Source organism: Rattus norvegicus, chromosome 2, assembly GCF_021556685.1.
Source record: "Rattus norvegicus strain SHRSP/BbbUtx chromosome 2, alternate assembly SHRSP_T2T, whole genome shotgun sequence".
Lineage (NCBI taxonomy): Eukaryota > Metazoa > Chordata > Mammalia > Rodentia > Muridae > Rattus > Rattus norvegicus.
Window position 1 is genome coordinate 205990237 of NC_141535.1, and position 17386 is coordinate 206007622.

General features: G+C 40.3%; 1 protein-coding gene across 4 annotated transcripts in view; it reads left to right on the forward strand.

Annotated features, from left to right (window-relative positions):
- The window catches only part of Dph5 (diphthamide biosynthesis 5), a 45469-nt gene that overhangs the window by 23133 nt on the left and 4950 nt on the right, over nt 1-17386 (forward strand). For 2 of the 4 annotated variants that reach the window (NM_001017449.1, NM_001439427.1), the window contains 2 exon segments: nt 8400-8503; nt 10269-10854. The exons of the other annotated variants lie outside the window; for them this stretch is intronic. In NM_001017449.1, coding sequence (NP_001017449.1) covers nt 8400-8503; nt 10269-10480 — 316 coding nt within the window. In that variant the 3' untranslated portion in view covers nt 10481-10854. 4 annotated transcript variants of the gene reach the window in all.

Below are 17386 nucleotides of genomic sequence, written 5' to 3' on the forward strand. Positions count from 1 at the left end.
GAACAGTGATGGGCATTTAGTGGTCACCCAGGAAATGTAGGTGGACTGAGTGAATGTGTAGGGAGTTTAGAACCTTGGTTTGAGGCTGACATCAGCTTCTGGTTGGTGCTGTTTTGGGGCTCACTTCTCTCCATGTATGAGGACAGAGTCCTCTCTTAGTGAGGCAGCGTGCACTACAGCAGCTCCCCCAACACATGCCAAGGAGCACCTGAAATACGGCTGAGGGAGCTGAGGAACCCAAGTTTTCATTTAATTTTACACCGGTAATCTCAAAACCTTCAGGTTGTTTGAAACAACTTTAATATATAAATCTGCTTTTTAAATATATTTTTATTTTTTGAGAATTTCATACATGTGTATAATATATTTAGTTATGCCCTCCCTCCAACTTAAACTCAGAACCATACATTTTATGGCCATACATTTTATATACATATTAAACATTTCTGATCAAAACATAATAAATAAATAAAAATATTCTGAAAGTGTTTATCAGATTTCAAAGACTTGATATAAAAACAATGTTTAATACTTATTTGTAAATTAGATATTCAAATATAATATTGTGGTATGGTGATATTAGATTAAATATATTTATATGTTATTAAAACCAATTTTGCATCTAACTTGTTCATGTGCCTGGAGCGTTTGCTATGCTTCTGCTAGTTAGTACTGACTGGGAGAATTTCTGGAGCGATAAAATTCATAGGCAAATGGATGGAACTGGAAAATATCATCCTGAGTGAGGTAACCCAATTACAGAAAAACACACATGGTATGCACTCATTGATAAGTAGATATTAGCCCAAATGCTTGAATTGCCCTAGATGCACAGAACACATGAAACTCAAGAGGGATGATCAAAATGTGAATGCTTCACTCCTTCTTTAAAAGGGGAACAAGAATACCCTTGGAGGGGATAGGGAGGCACAATTTAGAACAGAGGCAGAAGGAACATCCATTCAGAGCCTGCCCCACATGTGGCCCATACATATACAGCCACCCAAGTAGATAAGATGGATGAAGCAAAGAAGTGCAGGCTGACAGGAACCTGATATAGATCTCTCCTGAGAGACATAGCCAGAATACGGCAAATACGTAGGCGAATGCCAGCAGCAAACCACTGAACTGAGAACGGGAGCCCCATTGAAGGAATCAGAAAGAACTGGAAGAGCTTGAAGGGGCTTGAGGCCCCATATGAACAACAATGCCAACCAACCAGAGCTTCCAAGACTAAGCCACTACCCAAAGTCCATGTATACATGGACTAACCCTGGGCTCCAACCTCATAGGTAGCAATGAATAGCCGAGTAAGAGCACCAGTGGAAAGGGAAGCCCTTGGTCCTGCCAAGACTGAACCCCCACTGATTGTTGGGGGGGGAGGGCGGTAATGGGGGGAGGATGGGGAGGGGAAGCCCATATAGAAGGGGAGGGGGAAGGGATAGGGGGATGTTGGCCCGAAAACCAGGAAAGGGAATAACAATTGAAATGTAAATAAGAAATACCCAAGTTAATAAAAAAAAAAATGGTCAGTGAAGAGTGAAAGTTTCAGGACCTTCCATTTTTTGTTATTGATCATTTGGTAAACTCACCAGGCTTTTGAGGCTTGCAGAAATAAACGTGTATCACCCCTGAGGATTTTCAGATCTTGACAGTTCCTTTTCTTAGAGGAAGAAGTAAAAAAAAAAAAAAAGAATATATAGGAACATCTTTTTTTTTTTTTTTTTATTAACTTGAGTATTTCTTATATACATTTCAAGTGTTATTCCCTTTCCCGGTATCCGGGCAAACATCCCCCTCCCCCCTCCCCTTCCTTATGGGTGTTCCCCTCCCAACCCTCCCCCCATTGCCGCCCTCCCCCCACCAGTCTAGTTCACTGGGGGTTCAGTCTTAGCAGGACCCAGGGCTTTTCCTTCCACTGGTGCTCTTACTAGGATATGCATTGCTACCTATGAGGTCAGAGTCCAGGGTCAGTCCATGTATAGTCTTTGGGTAGGGGATTAGTCCCTGGAACCTCTGGTTGCTTGGCATTGTTGTACATATGGAGTCTCGAGCCCCTTCAAGCTCTTCCAGTTCTTTCTCTGATTCCTTCAACGGGGGTCCTATTCTCAGTTCAGTGGTTTGCTGCTGGCATTCGCCTCTGTATTTGCTGTATTCTGGCTGTGTCTCTTAGGAGCGATCTACATCCGGCTCCTGTCGGTCTGCACTTCTTTGCTTCATCCATCTTGTCTAATTGGGTGGCTATATATGTATGGGCCACATGTGGGGCAGACTCTGAATGGGTGTTCCTTCAGTCTCTGTTTTAATCTTTGCCTCTCTCTTCCCTGCCAAGGGTATTCTTGTTCCCCTTTTAAAGAAGGAGTGAAGCATTCACATTTTGATCATCCGTCTTGAGTTTCATTTGCTCTAGGCATCTAGGGTAATTCAAGCATTTACGCTAATAGCCACTTATCAATGAGTGCATACCATGTATGTCTTTCTGTGATTGGGTTAGCTCACTCAGGATGATGTTTTCCAGTTCCAACCATTTGCCTACGAATTTCATAAAGTCGTTGTTTTTGATAGCTGAGTAATATTCCATTGTGTAGATGTACCACATTTTCTGTATCCATTCCTCTGTTGAAGGGCATCTGGGTTCTTTCCAGCTTCTGGCTATTATAAATAAGGCTGCAATGAACATAGTAGAGCACGTGTCTTTTTTATATGTTGGGGCATCTTTTGGGTATATGCCCAAGAGAGGTATAGCTGGATCCTCAGGCAGTTCAATGTCCAATTTTCTGAGGATTCTCCAGACTGATTTCCAGAATGGTTGTACCAGTTTGCAATCCCACCAACAATGGAGGAGTGTTCCTCTTCCTCCACATCCTCGCCAGCATCTGTTGTCCCCTGAGTTTTTGATCTTAGCCATTCTCACTGGTGTGAGGTGAAATCTCAGGGTTGTTTTGATTTGCATTTCCCTTATGACTAAAGATGTTGAACATTTCTTTAGGTGTTTCTCAGCCATTCGGCATTCCTCAGCTGTGAATTCTTTGTTTAGCTCTGAACCCCATTTTTTAATAGGGTTATTTGTTTCCCTGCGGTCTAACTTGAGTTCTTTGTATATTTTGGATATAAGGCCTCTATCTGTTGTAGGATTGGTAAAGATCTTTTCCCATTCTGTTGGTTGCCGTTTTGTCCTAACCACCGTGTCCTTTGCCTTACAGAAGCTTTGTAGTTTTATGAGATCCCATTTGTCGATTCTTGATCTTAGAGCGTAAGCCATTGGTGTTTTGTTTAGGAAATTTTTTCCAGTGCCCATGTGTTCCAGATGCTTCCCTAGTTTTTCTTCTATTAGTTTGAGTGTGTCTGGTTTGATGTGGAGGTCCTTGATCCACTTGGACTTAAGCTTTGTACAGGGTGATAAGCATGGATCGATCTGCATTCTTCTACATGTTGACCTCCAGTTGAACCAGCACCATATGCTGAAAATGCTATCTTTTTTCCATTTGATGGTTTTGGCTCCTTTGTCAAAAATCAAGTGACCATAGGTGTGTGGGTTCATTTCTGGGTCTTCAATTCTATTCCATTGGTCTATCTGTCTGTCTCTGTACCAATACAATGCAGTTTTTATCACTATTGCTCTGTAATACTGCTTGAGTTCAGGGATAGTGATTCCCCCTGAAGTCCTTTTATTGTTGAGGATAGTTTTAGCTATCCTGGGTTTTTTGTTATTCCAGATGAATTTGCAAATTGTTCTGTCTAACTCTTTGAAGAATTGGATTGGTATTTTGATGGGGATTGCATTGAATCTGTAGATTGCTTTTGGTAAAATGGCCATTTTTACTATATTAATCCTGCCAATCCATGAGCATGGGAGATCTTTCCATCTTCTGAGGTCTTCTTCAATTTCCTTCTTCAGTGTCTTGAAGTTCTTATTGTACAGATCTTTTACTTGCTTGGTTAAAGTCACACCGAGGTACTTTATATTATTTGGGTCTATTATGAAGGGTGTCGTTTCCCTAATTTCTTTCTCGGCTTGTTTCTCTTTTGTGTAGAGGAAGGCTACTGATTTATTTGAGTTAATTTTATACCCAGCCACTTTGCTGAAGTTGTTTATCAGCTTTAGTAGTTCTCTGGTGGAACTTTTGGGATCACTTAAATACACTATCATATCATCTGCAAACAGTGATATTTTGACTTCTTCTTTTCTGATCTGTATCCCCTTGACCTCCTTTTGTTGTCTGATTGCTCTGGCTAGAACTTCAAGAACTATATTGAATAAGTAGGGAGAGAGTGGGCAGCCTTGTCTAGTCCCTGATTTTAGTGGGATTGCTTCAAGTTTCTCTCCATTTAGTTTAATGTTAGCAACTGGTTTGCTGTATATGGCTTTTACTATGTTCAGGTATGGGCCTTGAATTCCTATTCTCTCCAGGACTTTTATCATGAAGGGGTGTTGAATTTTGTCAAATGCTTTCTTAGCGTCTAATGAAATGATCATGTGGTTTTGTTCTTTCAGTTTGTTTATATGATGGATCACGTTGATGGTTTTCTGTATATTAAACCATCCCTGCATGCCTCGGATGAAGCCTACTTGGTCATGGTGGATGATTGTTTTGATGTGCTCTTGGATTCGGTTTGCCAGAATTTTGTTGAGTATTTTTGCATCGATATTCATAAGGGAAATTAGTCTGAAGTTCTCTTTCTTTGTTGTGTCTTTGTGTGGTTTAGGTATAAGAGTAATTGTGGCTTCGTAGAAGGTATTCGGTAGTGATCCATCTGTTTCAATTTTGTGGAATAGTTTGGATAATATTGGTATGAGGTCTTCTATGAAGGTTTGGTAGAATTCTGCACTAAACCCGTCTGGACCTGGGCTCTTTTTGGTTGGGAGACCTTTAATGACTGCTTCTATTTCCTTAGGAGTTATGGGGTTGTTTAACTGGTTTATCTGTTCCTGATTTAACTTCGGTACCTGGTATCTGTCTAGGAAATTATCCATTTCCTGAAGATTTTCAAGTTTTGTTGAATATAGGTTTTTATAGTAAGATCTGATGATTTTTTGAATTTCCTCTGAATCTGTTGTTATGTCTCCCTTTTCATTTCTGATTTTGTTAATTTGGACGCACTCTCTGTGTCCTCTCGTTAGTCTGGCTAAGGGTTTATCTATCTTGTTGATTTTCTCAAAGAACCAACTTTTGGTTCTGTTGATTCTTTCTATGGTCCTTTTTGTTTCTACTTGGTTGATTTCTGCTCTGAGTTTGATTATTTCCTGCCTTCTACTCCTCCTGGGTGTATTTGCTTCTTTTTGTTCTAGAGCTTTTAGGTGTGCTGTCAAGCTGCTGACATATGCTCTTTCCTGTTTCTTTCTGCAGGCACTCAGCGCTATGAGTTTTCCTCTTAGCACAGCTTTCATTGTGTCCCATAAGTTTGGGTATGTTGTACCTTCATTTTCATTAAATTCTAAAAAGTTTTTAATTTCTTTCTTTATTTCTTCCTTGACCAGGTTATCATTGAGTAGAGCATTGTTCAATTTCCAAGTATATGTGGGCATTCTTCCTTGATTGTTATTGAAGACCAGTTTTAGGCCGTGGTGGTCCGATAGCACGCATGGGATTATTTCTATCTTTCTGTACCTGTTGAGGCCCGTTTTTTGACCAATTATATGGTCAATTTTGGAGAAAGTACCATGAGGAGCTGAGAAGAAGGTATATCCTTTTGCTTTAGGATAGAATGTTCTATAAATATCCGTTAAGTCCATTTGGCTCATGACTTCTCTTAGTCTGTCTACATCTCTGTTTAATTTCTGTTTCCATGATCTGTCCATTGATGAGAGTGGGGTGTTGAAATCTCCCACTATTATTGTGTGAGGTGCAATGTGTGTTTTGAGCTTTAGGAAGGTTTCTTTTATGTATGTAGGTGCCCTTGTATTTGGGGCATAGATATTTAGGATTGAGAGTTCATCTTGGTGGATTTTTCCTTTGATGAATATGAAGTGTCCTTCCTTATCTTTTTTGATGACTTTTAATTGAAAATTGATTTTATTTGATATTAGAATGGCTACTCCAGCTTGCTTCTTCTGACCATTTGCTTGGAAAATTGTTTTCCAGCCTTTCACTCTGAGGTAATGTCTGTCTTTGTCTCTGAGGTGTGTTTCCTGTAGGCAGCAGAATGCAGGGTCCTCGTTGCGTATCCAGTTTGTTAATCTATGTCTTTTTATTGGGGAGTTGAGGCCATTGATGTTGAGAGATATTAAGGAATAGTGATTATTGCTTCCCGTTATATTCATATTTGGATGTGAGGTTATGTTTGTGTGCTTTCATTCTCTTTGTTTTGTTGCCAAGACGATTAGTTTCTTGCTTCTTCTAGGTTATAGCTTGCCTCCTTATGTTGGGCTTTACCATTTATTATCCTTTGTAGTGCTGGATTTGTAGAAAGATATTGTGTAAATTTGGTTTTGTCATGGAATATCTTGGTTTCTCCATCTATGTTAATTGAGAGTTTTGCAGGATACAGTAACCTGGGCTGGCATTTGTGTTCTCTTAGGGTCTGTATGACATCAGTCCAGGATCTTCTGGCCTTCATAGTTTCTGGCGAGAAGTCTGGTGTGATTCTGATAGGTCTGCCTTTATATGTTACTTGACCTTTTTCCCTTACTGCTTTTAATATTCTTTCTTTATTTTGTGCGTTTGGTGTTTTGACTATTATGTGACGGGAGGTGTTTCTTTTCTGGTCCAATCTATTTGGAGTTCTGTAGGCTTCTTGTATGCCTATGGGTATCTCTTTTTTTAGATTAGGGAAGTTTTCTTCTATGATTTTGTTGAAGATATTTACTGGTCCTTTGAGCTGGGAGTCTTCACTCTCTTCTATACCTATTATCCTTAGGTTTGATCTTCTCATTGAGTCCTGGATTTTCTGTATGTTTTGGACCAGTAGCTTTTTCCGTTTTACATTATCTTTGACAGTTGAGTCAATGATTTCTATGGAATCTTCTGCTCCTGAGATTCTCTCTTCCATCTCTTGTATTCTGTTGGTGAAGCTTGTATCTACAGCTCCTTGTCTCTTCTTTTGGTTTTCTATATCCAGGGTTGTTTCCATGTGTTCTTTCTTGATTGCTTCTATTTCCATTTTTAATTCCTTCAACTGTTTGATTGTGTTTTCCTGGAATTCTTTCAGGGATTTTTTCGATTCCTCTCTGTAGGCTTCTACTTGTTTATTAATGTTTTCCTGTGTTTCCCTAAGGGAGTTCTTCACATCTTTCTTGAAGTCCTCCAGCATCATGATCAAATATGATTTTGAAACTAGATCTTGCTTTTCTGGTGTGTTTGGATATTCCATGTTTGTTTTGGTGGGAGAATTGGGCTCCGATGATGCCAAGTAGTCTTGGTTTCTGTTGCTTGGGTTCCTGCGCTTGCCTCTCGCCATCAGATTATCTCTAGTGTTACTTTGTTCTGCTATTTCTGACAGTGGCTAGACTGTCCTATAAGCCTGTGTGTCAGGAGTGCTGTAGACCTGTTTTCCTGTTTTCTTTCAGCCAGTTATGGGAACAGAGTGTTCTGCTTTCGGGCGTGTAGTTTTTCCTCTCTACAGGTCTTCAGCTGTTCCTGTGGGCCTGTGTCTTGAGTTCACCAGGCAGCTTTCTTGCAGCAGAAAAGTTGGTCTTACCTGTGGTCCCGAGGCTCAAGTTCGCTCGTGGGGTGCTGCCCTCGGGCTCTCTGCAGCGGCAGCAACCAGGAAGACCTGTGCCGCCCCTTCCGGGAGCTTCAGTGCACCAGGGTTCCAGATGGTCTTTGGCTTTTTCCTCTGGCGTCCGAGATGTGTGTGCAGAGAGCAGTCTCTTCTGGTTTCCCAGGCTTGTCTGCCTCTCTGAAGGTTTAGCTCTCCCTCCCACGGGATTTGGGTGCAGAGAACTGTTTATCCGGTCTGTTTCCTTCAGGGTCCGGCGGTGTCTCTGGCAGGGGTCCTGCCGCTCCTGGGCCCTCCTCCACGGGAGCCCAGAGGCCTTATACAGTTTCCTCTTGGGCCAGGGATGTGGGCAGGGGTGAGCAGTGTTGGTGGTCTCTTCCGCTCTGCAGCCTCAGGAGTGCCCATATATAGGAACATCTTAATGCAGAACTGACTAGCATGCCATGGGCCCTGGGTCCAGACCCAGCACCATGAAAATAGCAAACCCTGAAGTAACTTTGATTCGGACATGCATCCTTGTCAGAATGTTCATCTGGCCGTCATTGCAGTGTCATTGAGGACAGCACGAGTAGAACAATAGAAAAAAGCTTAAGAAACTGTCACTAGACCCAGACTTGGTTTGTACAGCAGTGTGTATCATGTGAGGGTTGTGCCACTTGGCAGGACCTGGGAGGACCTGCCCGGAATGCCACACCGAAATGTCCTGGATAAGGACACTGACATCCGCTTTGTGCTTACAGGGGAAGGAAGATCTATGAACCTCCTCGTTACATGAGTGTGAACCAGGCAGCACAGCAGCTCCTAGAAATTGTTCAAAATCACAGAGCACGTGGGGAGGCACCAGGTACTCAGGACCCGGCGGGAGTCTTACTTTATCCCCTATAGATACACACGTCATGGCGTACCTGATGCACACTCAGACCGCACTGAAGCAGGGCCAGCGCCTACCTCCTTACATGTTTCTTGGGGTTTTTGTTGTTGTTGTTGTTGTTATTGTTTGTTTTTTGTTTTTTTTTTATTTAAAATCTCACACGATTCAAGCTCTTAATACTAAATCTGTCATAATTTAAATTCTTCAAAGTGAGTTTTTATCAAGGACTTATAATCAGGTTTTATGTTAAAATGCTAATGCATAAATGTTTGATAAAATAGAGCTAGGCACCACTTAGTTCCAATCAATATGATATGTCCTACATAAATACATTTATTCTCAACACGGAAATACAGAATAGTTTTTTTTAGGATAAAGACAAGAGTTAATCTTACACATCTAATAGATAGACCAAGTCCGTGGTATACAGTAAAGTGTGCCTGGACTGGACTGTTTGCCGAGAACCACTTGAATGGACCTGTCTTATTCTCCTATGGGCACTGTCTTGTGAGCACCTGACCTCTCATGAGAACATGCATTGAGGTAGTTTTGAGTGTTCATTCTCTATAAGTCTCTATTCCATGTATTTATTTTTACGTGTGCGCACACTTGCCCTAGTGTACGTATAGGGGTCAGAGGGAAACTGTCACTTCTCTATTCACCATGTGGGTCGCAGGAACTCATCGCCGGCCATCAAGGCATGGCCGCAGTCCTTTTCCTCCTGCGCCATCCTGCTGGCCCAGTCATTGCATATTTTATCCCTTCTGAGTTCCTTGCATGCCCTCTTTGCCTTATATGAATCCTGTCCCACTTCTTTTTAAAGCACTTGTCAGTGAGGACAGCTTTCTAAACTAAAGGATAAAAGCAGTAAGAAGTCAGCTCTTCAGCTGTAGCACCTAAATGAATAATCATGAAATGATAAATAAGGGACTATTTCTTTTTCTTAATTTAAAAGCCTAAGTCTCCAGAAATGCTGTTATTTGTATGGGTTCTATAGTTTATGAAGTACTCCTGTATTCATTGTATTAACTTCTGTTAACACAGTGTTTTGTATCATAACTTCAACTTAAGATACAAAACATTTTTGAAATAAAAGAGGAAGTTAGTATTGTAACCAATTAGATGGCTTAGCAGAAACTCACATCTGTGAAGGTTTCTGGGTCTCTTAATTTTTACTGTGGTTCAGTATAAATGTATCTCAAGAATTTGTTTAAAATATAAGTGTTTGGGGCAGGAGGGATGATTCAGTCCTTACAAGCTGTTCTTGAAGAGGATCCGAGTTTGGTTCTAAGCACACAAATTGAATAGTTCACAACCACCTGTAATTTCAGCTTCAGGAGTTGCAGCTCCCTCTTCTGCCTTCCTGGGTACCTGCAAGCACACACACACACACACACACACACACACACACTTGTGCATACACCAACACACACAAATAATACAGTATGTATGGGTCATAAAGATGTACACCCAGAACCTGTTTTAAGACAAATGTTCTATCATTGTGGAGTACAAATATAGCTAATTTGTTTCCAGTTGTTAAAACATAAGCTAGGGTTAACCTTTGAAATTCTCAAAAGGTAAAGTGTCTGGTCTTAGTCAGTCAGTAGCGACAGTCAGTAGTCCGGCAGTCTCAGTGCACTTGTCACAGTCATTTTGAATGCTGAATAAGATGCATTTGCTGAATTGATCTGCAGTATCTCTCTTTGTCTCCCTCCCCAAACCCTTGTTTAAACAGCAATCACTGAGGAGACACTCTGTGTCGGCTTAGCCAGAGTTGGAGCGGAAGACCAGAAAATTGCAGCAGGCACTTTACAGCAAATGTGTACAGTGAGCTTGGGAGAACCATTGCATTCTTTGGTCATTACAGGGGGCAACCTGCACCCACTGGAGATGGAAATGCTAAGTCTCTTCTCTATACCGGAATCCCAGAGTACTGATGGACTCTGAACATGGACATTTTCTGTTCTCACAATAATTTCCGTTAGATGGGGGTCTGTGTGATATTTATATGACAAATGGCATGGTTCTGCCATTTATGAAGAAACTAGAACAGAAGTGACCAAGAAGAAGCAGGTTGAGCGACTGCATTTGGTTTCCTGCAGCAGCTTCCCGCCTCCCACCATGAGTTGTGGCGTCAGTTGGCTACTTGTGGGGGTTTACACATGGGCAGACCAAACTGGAAAAGTGAAACAAGTCAATGCAAGGAGGTTGGGACCAAGAATAATGTGAGGAAATTAGACAATGAATCACTTGAGCTCTGTGTTTCAGGGACAAAGCAGCATGAATCAGAAAGAAAAGCAAATAAAAGATTGCTAACTCTTCATAGATTGTTTTATATCTCCTTTATAAAACGGTAGCTGTTGGGCTGGAGAGGTGGCTCCATGGTTAAGAGCACTGACTGCTCTTCTAGAGGTCCTGAGTTCAAATCCCAGCAACCACATGAGATCTGATGACCTCTTCTCGTGTGTGAAGAGACAGGTATTCATAAACATAAAAAAAATAAGTTTTTTTAAAAAAAGGTAGCTGTCAGGGACTGAGGACATGCCTTAGTTGGTAAAGTGCCTCTATGTAAACATTTAAGAACTGCAATCCTCAGTATTCATGTGAAAATTCAAGTGTGAGAGCAGAGGCAGACAGATTCCCTGGAGCTTTCCCTTTAATTTCCATGTGCCTTATTCAATGCGAGACCACATCATGCACCACCACCATCATCATTATCATCATCATCATCATTATCATCATCACCATCATCATCAAACAGTGGAACAAGATAGAGGAAGAGAATACCCACTGTTGGTGTTAGTCATCACACAAGTACACATGTACACATGGACACACACTCACTGTACACTTAGCAATTTTAAAAGGCTCATTTGTTTAATAACCATTTCCATAGCATAATCAACTTGATCTTTTTGCTCAGTATATTCATGAATATTGGTTGACATTTTTCCTACTTTCTGGATTGTATATACATTAGCTAGAAACCATTTTGACATTTCATTTGGGATGAGATATTTTAATGTGTTCAAAGCATCGCATTTGCAGACTATTATGCACACAAGAGAAAAGAGCAAGTGACTTAAGTCAGTTCTATATATATATATTTTTAATTTAAATGTCTTAAATGTAAAGGACTTCTATGTTTGGTATTGAATGGCTCACACTCCCTCCAATCATAAACTCTGTTACACTGCATGATTGTTCAAAGATACTGGGGAACCAGAGAACAGGCTGAGAACTCCATGGCTTTCCTGTGGAGACAGTCCCAGAGCTCAGTTCAACCTAGCTGGTGTCACACTGGCTTGAGGATGGTTATTGGATGGAACTGTGAGCGCCAAAGGGAGCTGGAAACTGAAGAAGGAGCCCTTAGGTGCTCTAGAGCGGCGAGTCTTCTGATCTCTGTCCTACATCCTCTCCTTATGCCTTATTTTCTGTATGTGTAGAAACATCCATGGATCTAGGTGAAAAGCCGGGCCAGGGGCCTAAAGAAACAGACATTGCTGTCTGTTGTAAGAGAAAAGAGCTTCAAGTTTGACTCATGATTAGTTAGGAGGGCTTGATAAATATGCATGCTTTCCTTCAGAAACGCAGAATGGCCATGTACTAGGAAAGACCAAGCTTGGGGCTCAGTTAAGGACAGTGTTTGATGGGATGTAAAGTTGAGCCTCCATAGGATAGAGACAAGATAAGCAAGGATAGATAAGCAAGTAGTTTAATGTCAGCTAGAACAAAGTTTAATATGGCTCAGAAAATGATGACAAAAATCAGTAAATACAAACAATGGCCATAGAACGAATATGTATTATGACTTTATGACTAGAAAAGAAGAATGCTGGGTAACAGAGATGTTAAAGTGAACTAGACTTTAGCACTTTAGAACTGTGTATGGATGGAAAACAAAAGTGTTTTTATGAATGCATGTAATGACTACTATCATCCAAGAGCAAAAAGAGAAATCCAAATTGGCCAAAGTTCAGAGGAAGAGAAATTGTTCAACCTCGGGAAGAAAATTAAAGAAAAAAATTAATCAGAATTGTAATGTCATGGGGGCAAGATCAAGTCTTTTTTAAAAATTTTTTATTAGATATATTTCTTTACTTACATTTCAAACGTTATTCCCCTTCCTGGTTTTCTGTCAATAAGCCCCCATTCCCTTCTTTCCCCCTCCCCCATATGGGTATTCCCCCTATACATCCCCCTTATTGTCCCCCCATATTCCTCTGCACTGGGGGTCCACCTTGGCAGGACCAAGGCTTCCCCTTCCCCTGGTGTCCCAATAAGGCTATTCTCTGCTACATATGCAGTTGGAGCCCTGGGTCAGTCCATGTATAGTCTTTCAGTAGTGGTTTAGTCCCTGGAAGCTCTGGTTGGTTGACATTGTTGTTTTTATGGGGTTTCCAGCTCCTTCAACTCTTTCAATACTTCCTCTGATTTCCCCCAAGGAGGTCCTGTTCTCAGTTTGGTGGTTTGCTGCTAGCACTGATGTCTGGATTGGACATGCTCTGGATGTGTCTCTCTAGAGAGATCTATATCCGGTCCCTTTCAGCATGCATTTTCTAGCTTCATCATCTTACCTAGTTTTGGTGGTTGTATATATACGGGCCACATGTGAGTCAGGCCCTGAATGGCCATTCCTTGAGTCGCTGCCCTAAACCTTGCATCCACATCCCCTCCTATGGATATTTTTCCCCCTTTAAGAAGCAGTGGGAGCATCTGCATTTTGGTCATCCTTCTCATGCCTCCTGTCTGTGGTCTGTGGATTGCATCTTGGGTAATTTGAGCTTTTTGGCTAATATCCACTTATCAATGAGTGCATACCAAGTATGTTTTTCTGTGATTGAGTAACTTCACTCAGGATGATATTTTCTAGTTCGTTCCATTTGCCAATGAATTTCATGAAGTCATTGTTTTTGATGGCTGAGTATTGTTTTTGATAGCTCCATTGTGTAGATGTACAACATTTTTTAAATCCATTCCTCTGTCGAAGGGCATCTGGGTTCTTTCCAGCTTCTGGCTATTATAAATAAGGCTGCTGTGAACATAGTGGAGCATGTGTCTTTGTTGTATGTTGGAGCATCTTTTCGGTATATGCCCAAGAGAGGTGTAGCTGGGTCCTCAGGTAGTGGAATGTCCAATTATCTGAGGAACCTCCAGACTGATTTCCAGAATGGTTGTACCAGTCTCCAATCCCACCAACAATGGAGGAGTGTTCCTCTTTTTCCACATCGTCGCCAGCATCTGCTGTCACCTAAGTTTTTGATCTTAGCCATTCTGACTGGTGTGAGGTATAATCTCAGGGTTGTTTTGGTTTGCATTTCCCTGATGACTAAGGATGTTGAATATTTCTTTAGGTGCTTTTTGGTCATTCGATAATCCTCAGCTGAGAATATTTTGTTTAGCTCTGTACCCCATTTTTAATAGGGTTATTTGGCTCTCTGGAGTCTAATTTCTTGAGTTCTTTGCATATTTTGGATATTAGCCCTCTATCAGATGTAGGATTGGTAAAGATTTTTTTCCCAATCTCTTGGTTGCTGCTTTGTCCTAATGACAGTGTCTTTTGCTTTACAAAAGTGTTGCAGTTTTATGAAGTCCCATTTGTTGATTCTTGATCTTAGAGCATGAGCCATTGGTGTTTTGTTCAGGAAATTTTCCCCAGTGCCCATGTGTTTAAGACTCTTCCCCACTTTTTCTTCTATTACTTTGAGTGTATCTGGTTTGATGTGTAGGTCCTTGATGCACTTGGACTTAAGCTTTGTACATGATGATAAGAATGGATCAATTTGCATTCTTCTACATGCTGACCTCCAGTTGAACCAGGACAATTTATTGAAAATGCTGTCTGTCTTCCATGGGATGGTTTTAGCTCCTTTGTCAAAGATCAAGTGACTCTAGGTGTGTGGGTTCATTTCTGGGTCTTCAATTCTGTGCCACTGATCTATCTGCCTGTCTCTGTACTAATACCATACACTTTTTATGACTACTGCTCTGTAATACTGCTTGAAGTCAGGGATGGTGATTCCCCCAGAAGTTCTTTTATTCTTGAGTGTACTTTTCGCTATCCTGGGTTTTTTGTTATTCCAAATGAATTTTCAAATTTCTCTTTCTATCTCTATAAAGAATTGAGTAGGAATTTTGATGGGGCTTGCATTGAATCTGTAGATTGCTTTTGGCAAAATGGCCATCTTTACTATATTAATTCTGCCAATCCATGAGCATGGAAGATCTTTCTATCTTCTGAGATCTTCCTCAGTTTCTTTCTTCAGAGACTTTCACTTGCTTGGTTAAAGTCAAACTAAGATATTTTTATATTATTTGGGACTATTGTGAAGGTTGTCTTTTCCTTAATTTCCTTCTCAGCCTGTTTTTCCTTTGAGTAGAGGAAGGCTACTGATTTGTTTGAGTTAATTTTATACCCCGACACTTTGCTGAAGTTATTTATCAGGTTAAGTGGTTCTCTGGTGGAACTTCTGGGGTCACTTAAGTACACTATCATATCATCTGCAAATAGTGATATTTTGATTTCTTCCCTTCCAATTTGTGTCCCTTTGACCTCCTTTCACTGTCTTATTGCTCTGGCTAGGACTTCCAGTACTGTATTGAATTAAGTAGGGAGAAAGTGGGCAGCCTTGTCTAGTCCTTGATTTTAGTGGGATTGCTTCAAGTTTCTCTCCATTTAGTTTGATGTTAGCTACTGGTTTGCTGTATATTGCTTTTACTATGTTTAGATATGGGCCTTGAATTCCTGATCTTTCCAGAACTTTTATCATGAAGGGGTGTTGAATTTTATCAAATGCTTTCTCAGCATCTAATGAAATGATCATGTGGTTCTTATCTTTGAGTTTGTTTATATAGTGGATTATGTTGATGGATTTTCTTATATTAAACCATCCCTCCATCCCTGGGATGAAGCCTACTTGATCATGATGGATGATCGTTTTGATGTGTTCCTCGATTCGGTTAGCAAGAATTTTATTGAGTATCTTTGCGTCAATCTTCATAAGGGAAATTGGTCTGAAATTCTCTTTCTTTGTTGGGTCTTTGTGTGGTTTCAGTATAAGAGTAATTGTGGCTTCATAGAAGGAATTTGGTAGTGCTTTTTCTTTGTCTATTTTGTGTAATAGTTTGGATAGTATTGGTATGAAGTCTTCTATGAAGGTCTGATAGAATTCTGCCCTGAACCCATCTGGACCTGGGCTATTTTTGGTTGGGAGACTTTTAATAATTGCTTCTATTTCTTTAGGAATTATGGGACTGTTTAGATGGTTTATCTGATCCTGATTTAACTTTGGTACCTGGTATTTGTCTAGAAAATTGTCCATTTCCTCCAGATTTTCCAGTTTTGTTGAATATAGGCTTTTGTAGTAGGAGTTGATGTTTTTTATATTTCTTCAGATTCTGTAGTTATGTCTCCCTTTTCATTTCTGATTTTGTTAATTTGTACACACTCTGTGTCCTCTTGTTAGTCTGGCTAAGGGCTATCTCTCTTGTTGATTTTCTGAAAGAACTAGCTTTTGGTTCTTTTGATTCTTTTTATGGTCCTTTTTGTTTCTACTTGGTTGATTTCAGTCCTGAGGTTGATTATTTCCTGCCTTCTACTCCTCCTGGGTGTATTTCCTTCTTTTTGTTCTAGAGCTTCTAGGTGTGCTGTCAAGCTGCTGACATATGCTGTCTCCTGTTTCTTTCTGCAGGCACTCAGAGCTATGAGTTTTCCTCTTAGCACCGCTTTCATTGTGTCCTATAAGTTTGGGTATGTTGTATCTTCATTTTCATTAAATTCTAAGAAGTCTTTATTATCTTTCTTTATTTCTTCCTTTACCACGTTATCATTGAGTAGATCATTGTTCAACTTCCATGTATATGTGGGCTTTCTGTCATTATTGTTATTAAAGACCAGTCTTAGTGCGTGGTGATCTGATGGGATGCATGGGATTATTTCTATCTTCCTGTATCTGTTGAGACCTGTTTTGTGACCGATTTTGTGGTCAGTTTTGGAGAAGGTACCATGAGGTGCTAAGAAGAAGGTACATCCCTTTGTTTTAGGATGAAATGTTCTACAGATATCTGTTAAATCCTTTTGGTTCTTAACTTCTGTTAGTTTCACTGTGTTTCTGTTTAATTTCTGTTTCCATGTCCTGTCCAGTGATGAGAGTGGGGTGTTGAAATCTACTATTATCGTGTGAGATGCAATGTGTGCTTTGAGCTTTAGTAAGGTTTCTTTTATGAATTTAGGTGCCCTTGCAATAGATGTTTAGGATTGAGAGTTCATCTTGGTGGATTTTCCTTTGATGAATATGAAGTGTCCTTCCTTATTTTTTTTAATGACTTTTGTTTGAAGGTCAGTTTTATTTGATATTAGAATGGCAACTCCAGCTTGTTTCTTTGGGACATTTGCTTGGAAAGTTGTTTTCCAGCCATTTACTCTGAGATAGTGTCTGTCTTTGTCTCTGAGGTGTGTTTCCTGCATGCAGCAAAATGCTAGGTCCTCTTTACATATCCATTCTGTTAATGTATGTCTTTTTATTGGTAAATTGAGTCTGTTTGAGAGATATTAAGGAATAGTGATTGTTGCTTCTTGTTATTTTCGTTGTTAGAGGTGGAATATGTCTGTTTGTCTCTCTTTCGGTTTCATTGCAAGGAAATTATATTCTTGCTTTCTGTACACTATACTTTCTCTCCTTGTGTTGGAGTTTTCCATCTATTATCCTTTGTAGGGCTGGATTTGTAGAAAGATATTGCGTAAATTTGGTTTTGTCATGGAATATCTTGGTTTCTCCATCTCTGTTAATTCAAAGTTTTGCTGGATACAGTAACTTGGGCTGGCATTTGTGTTCTCTTAGGGCCTGTATGACA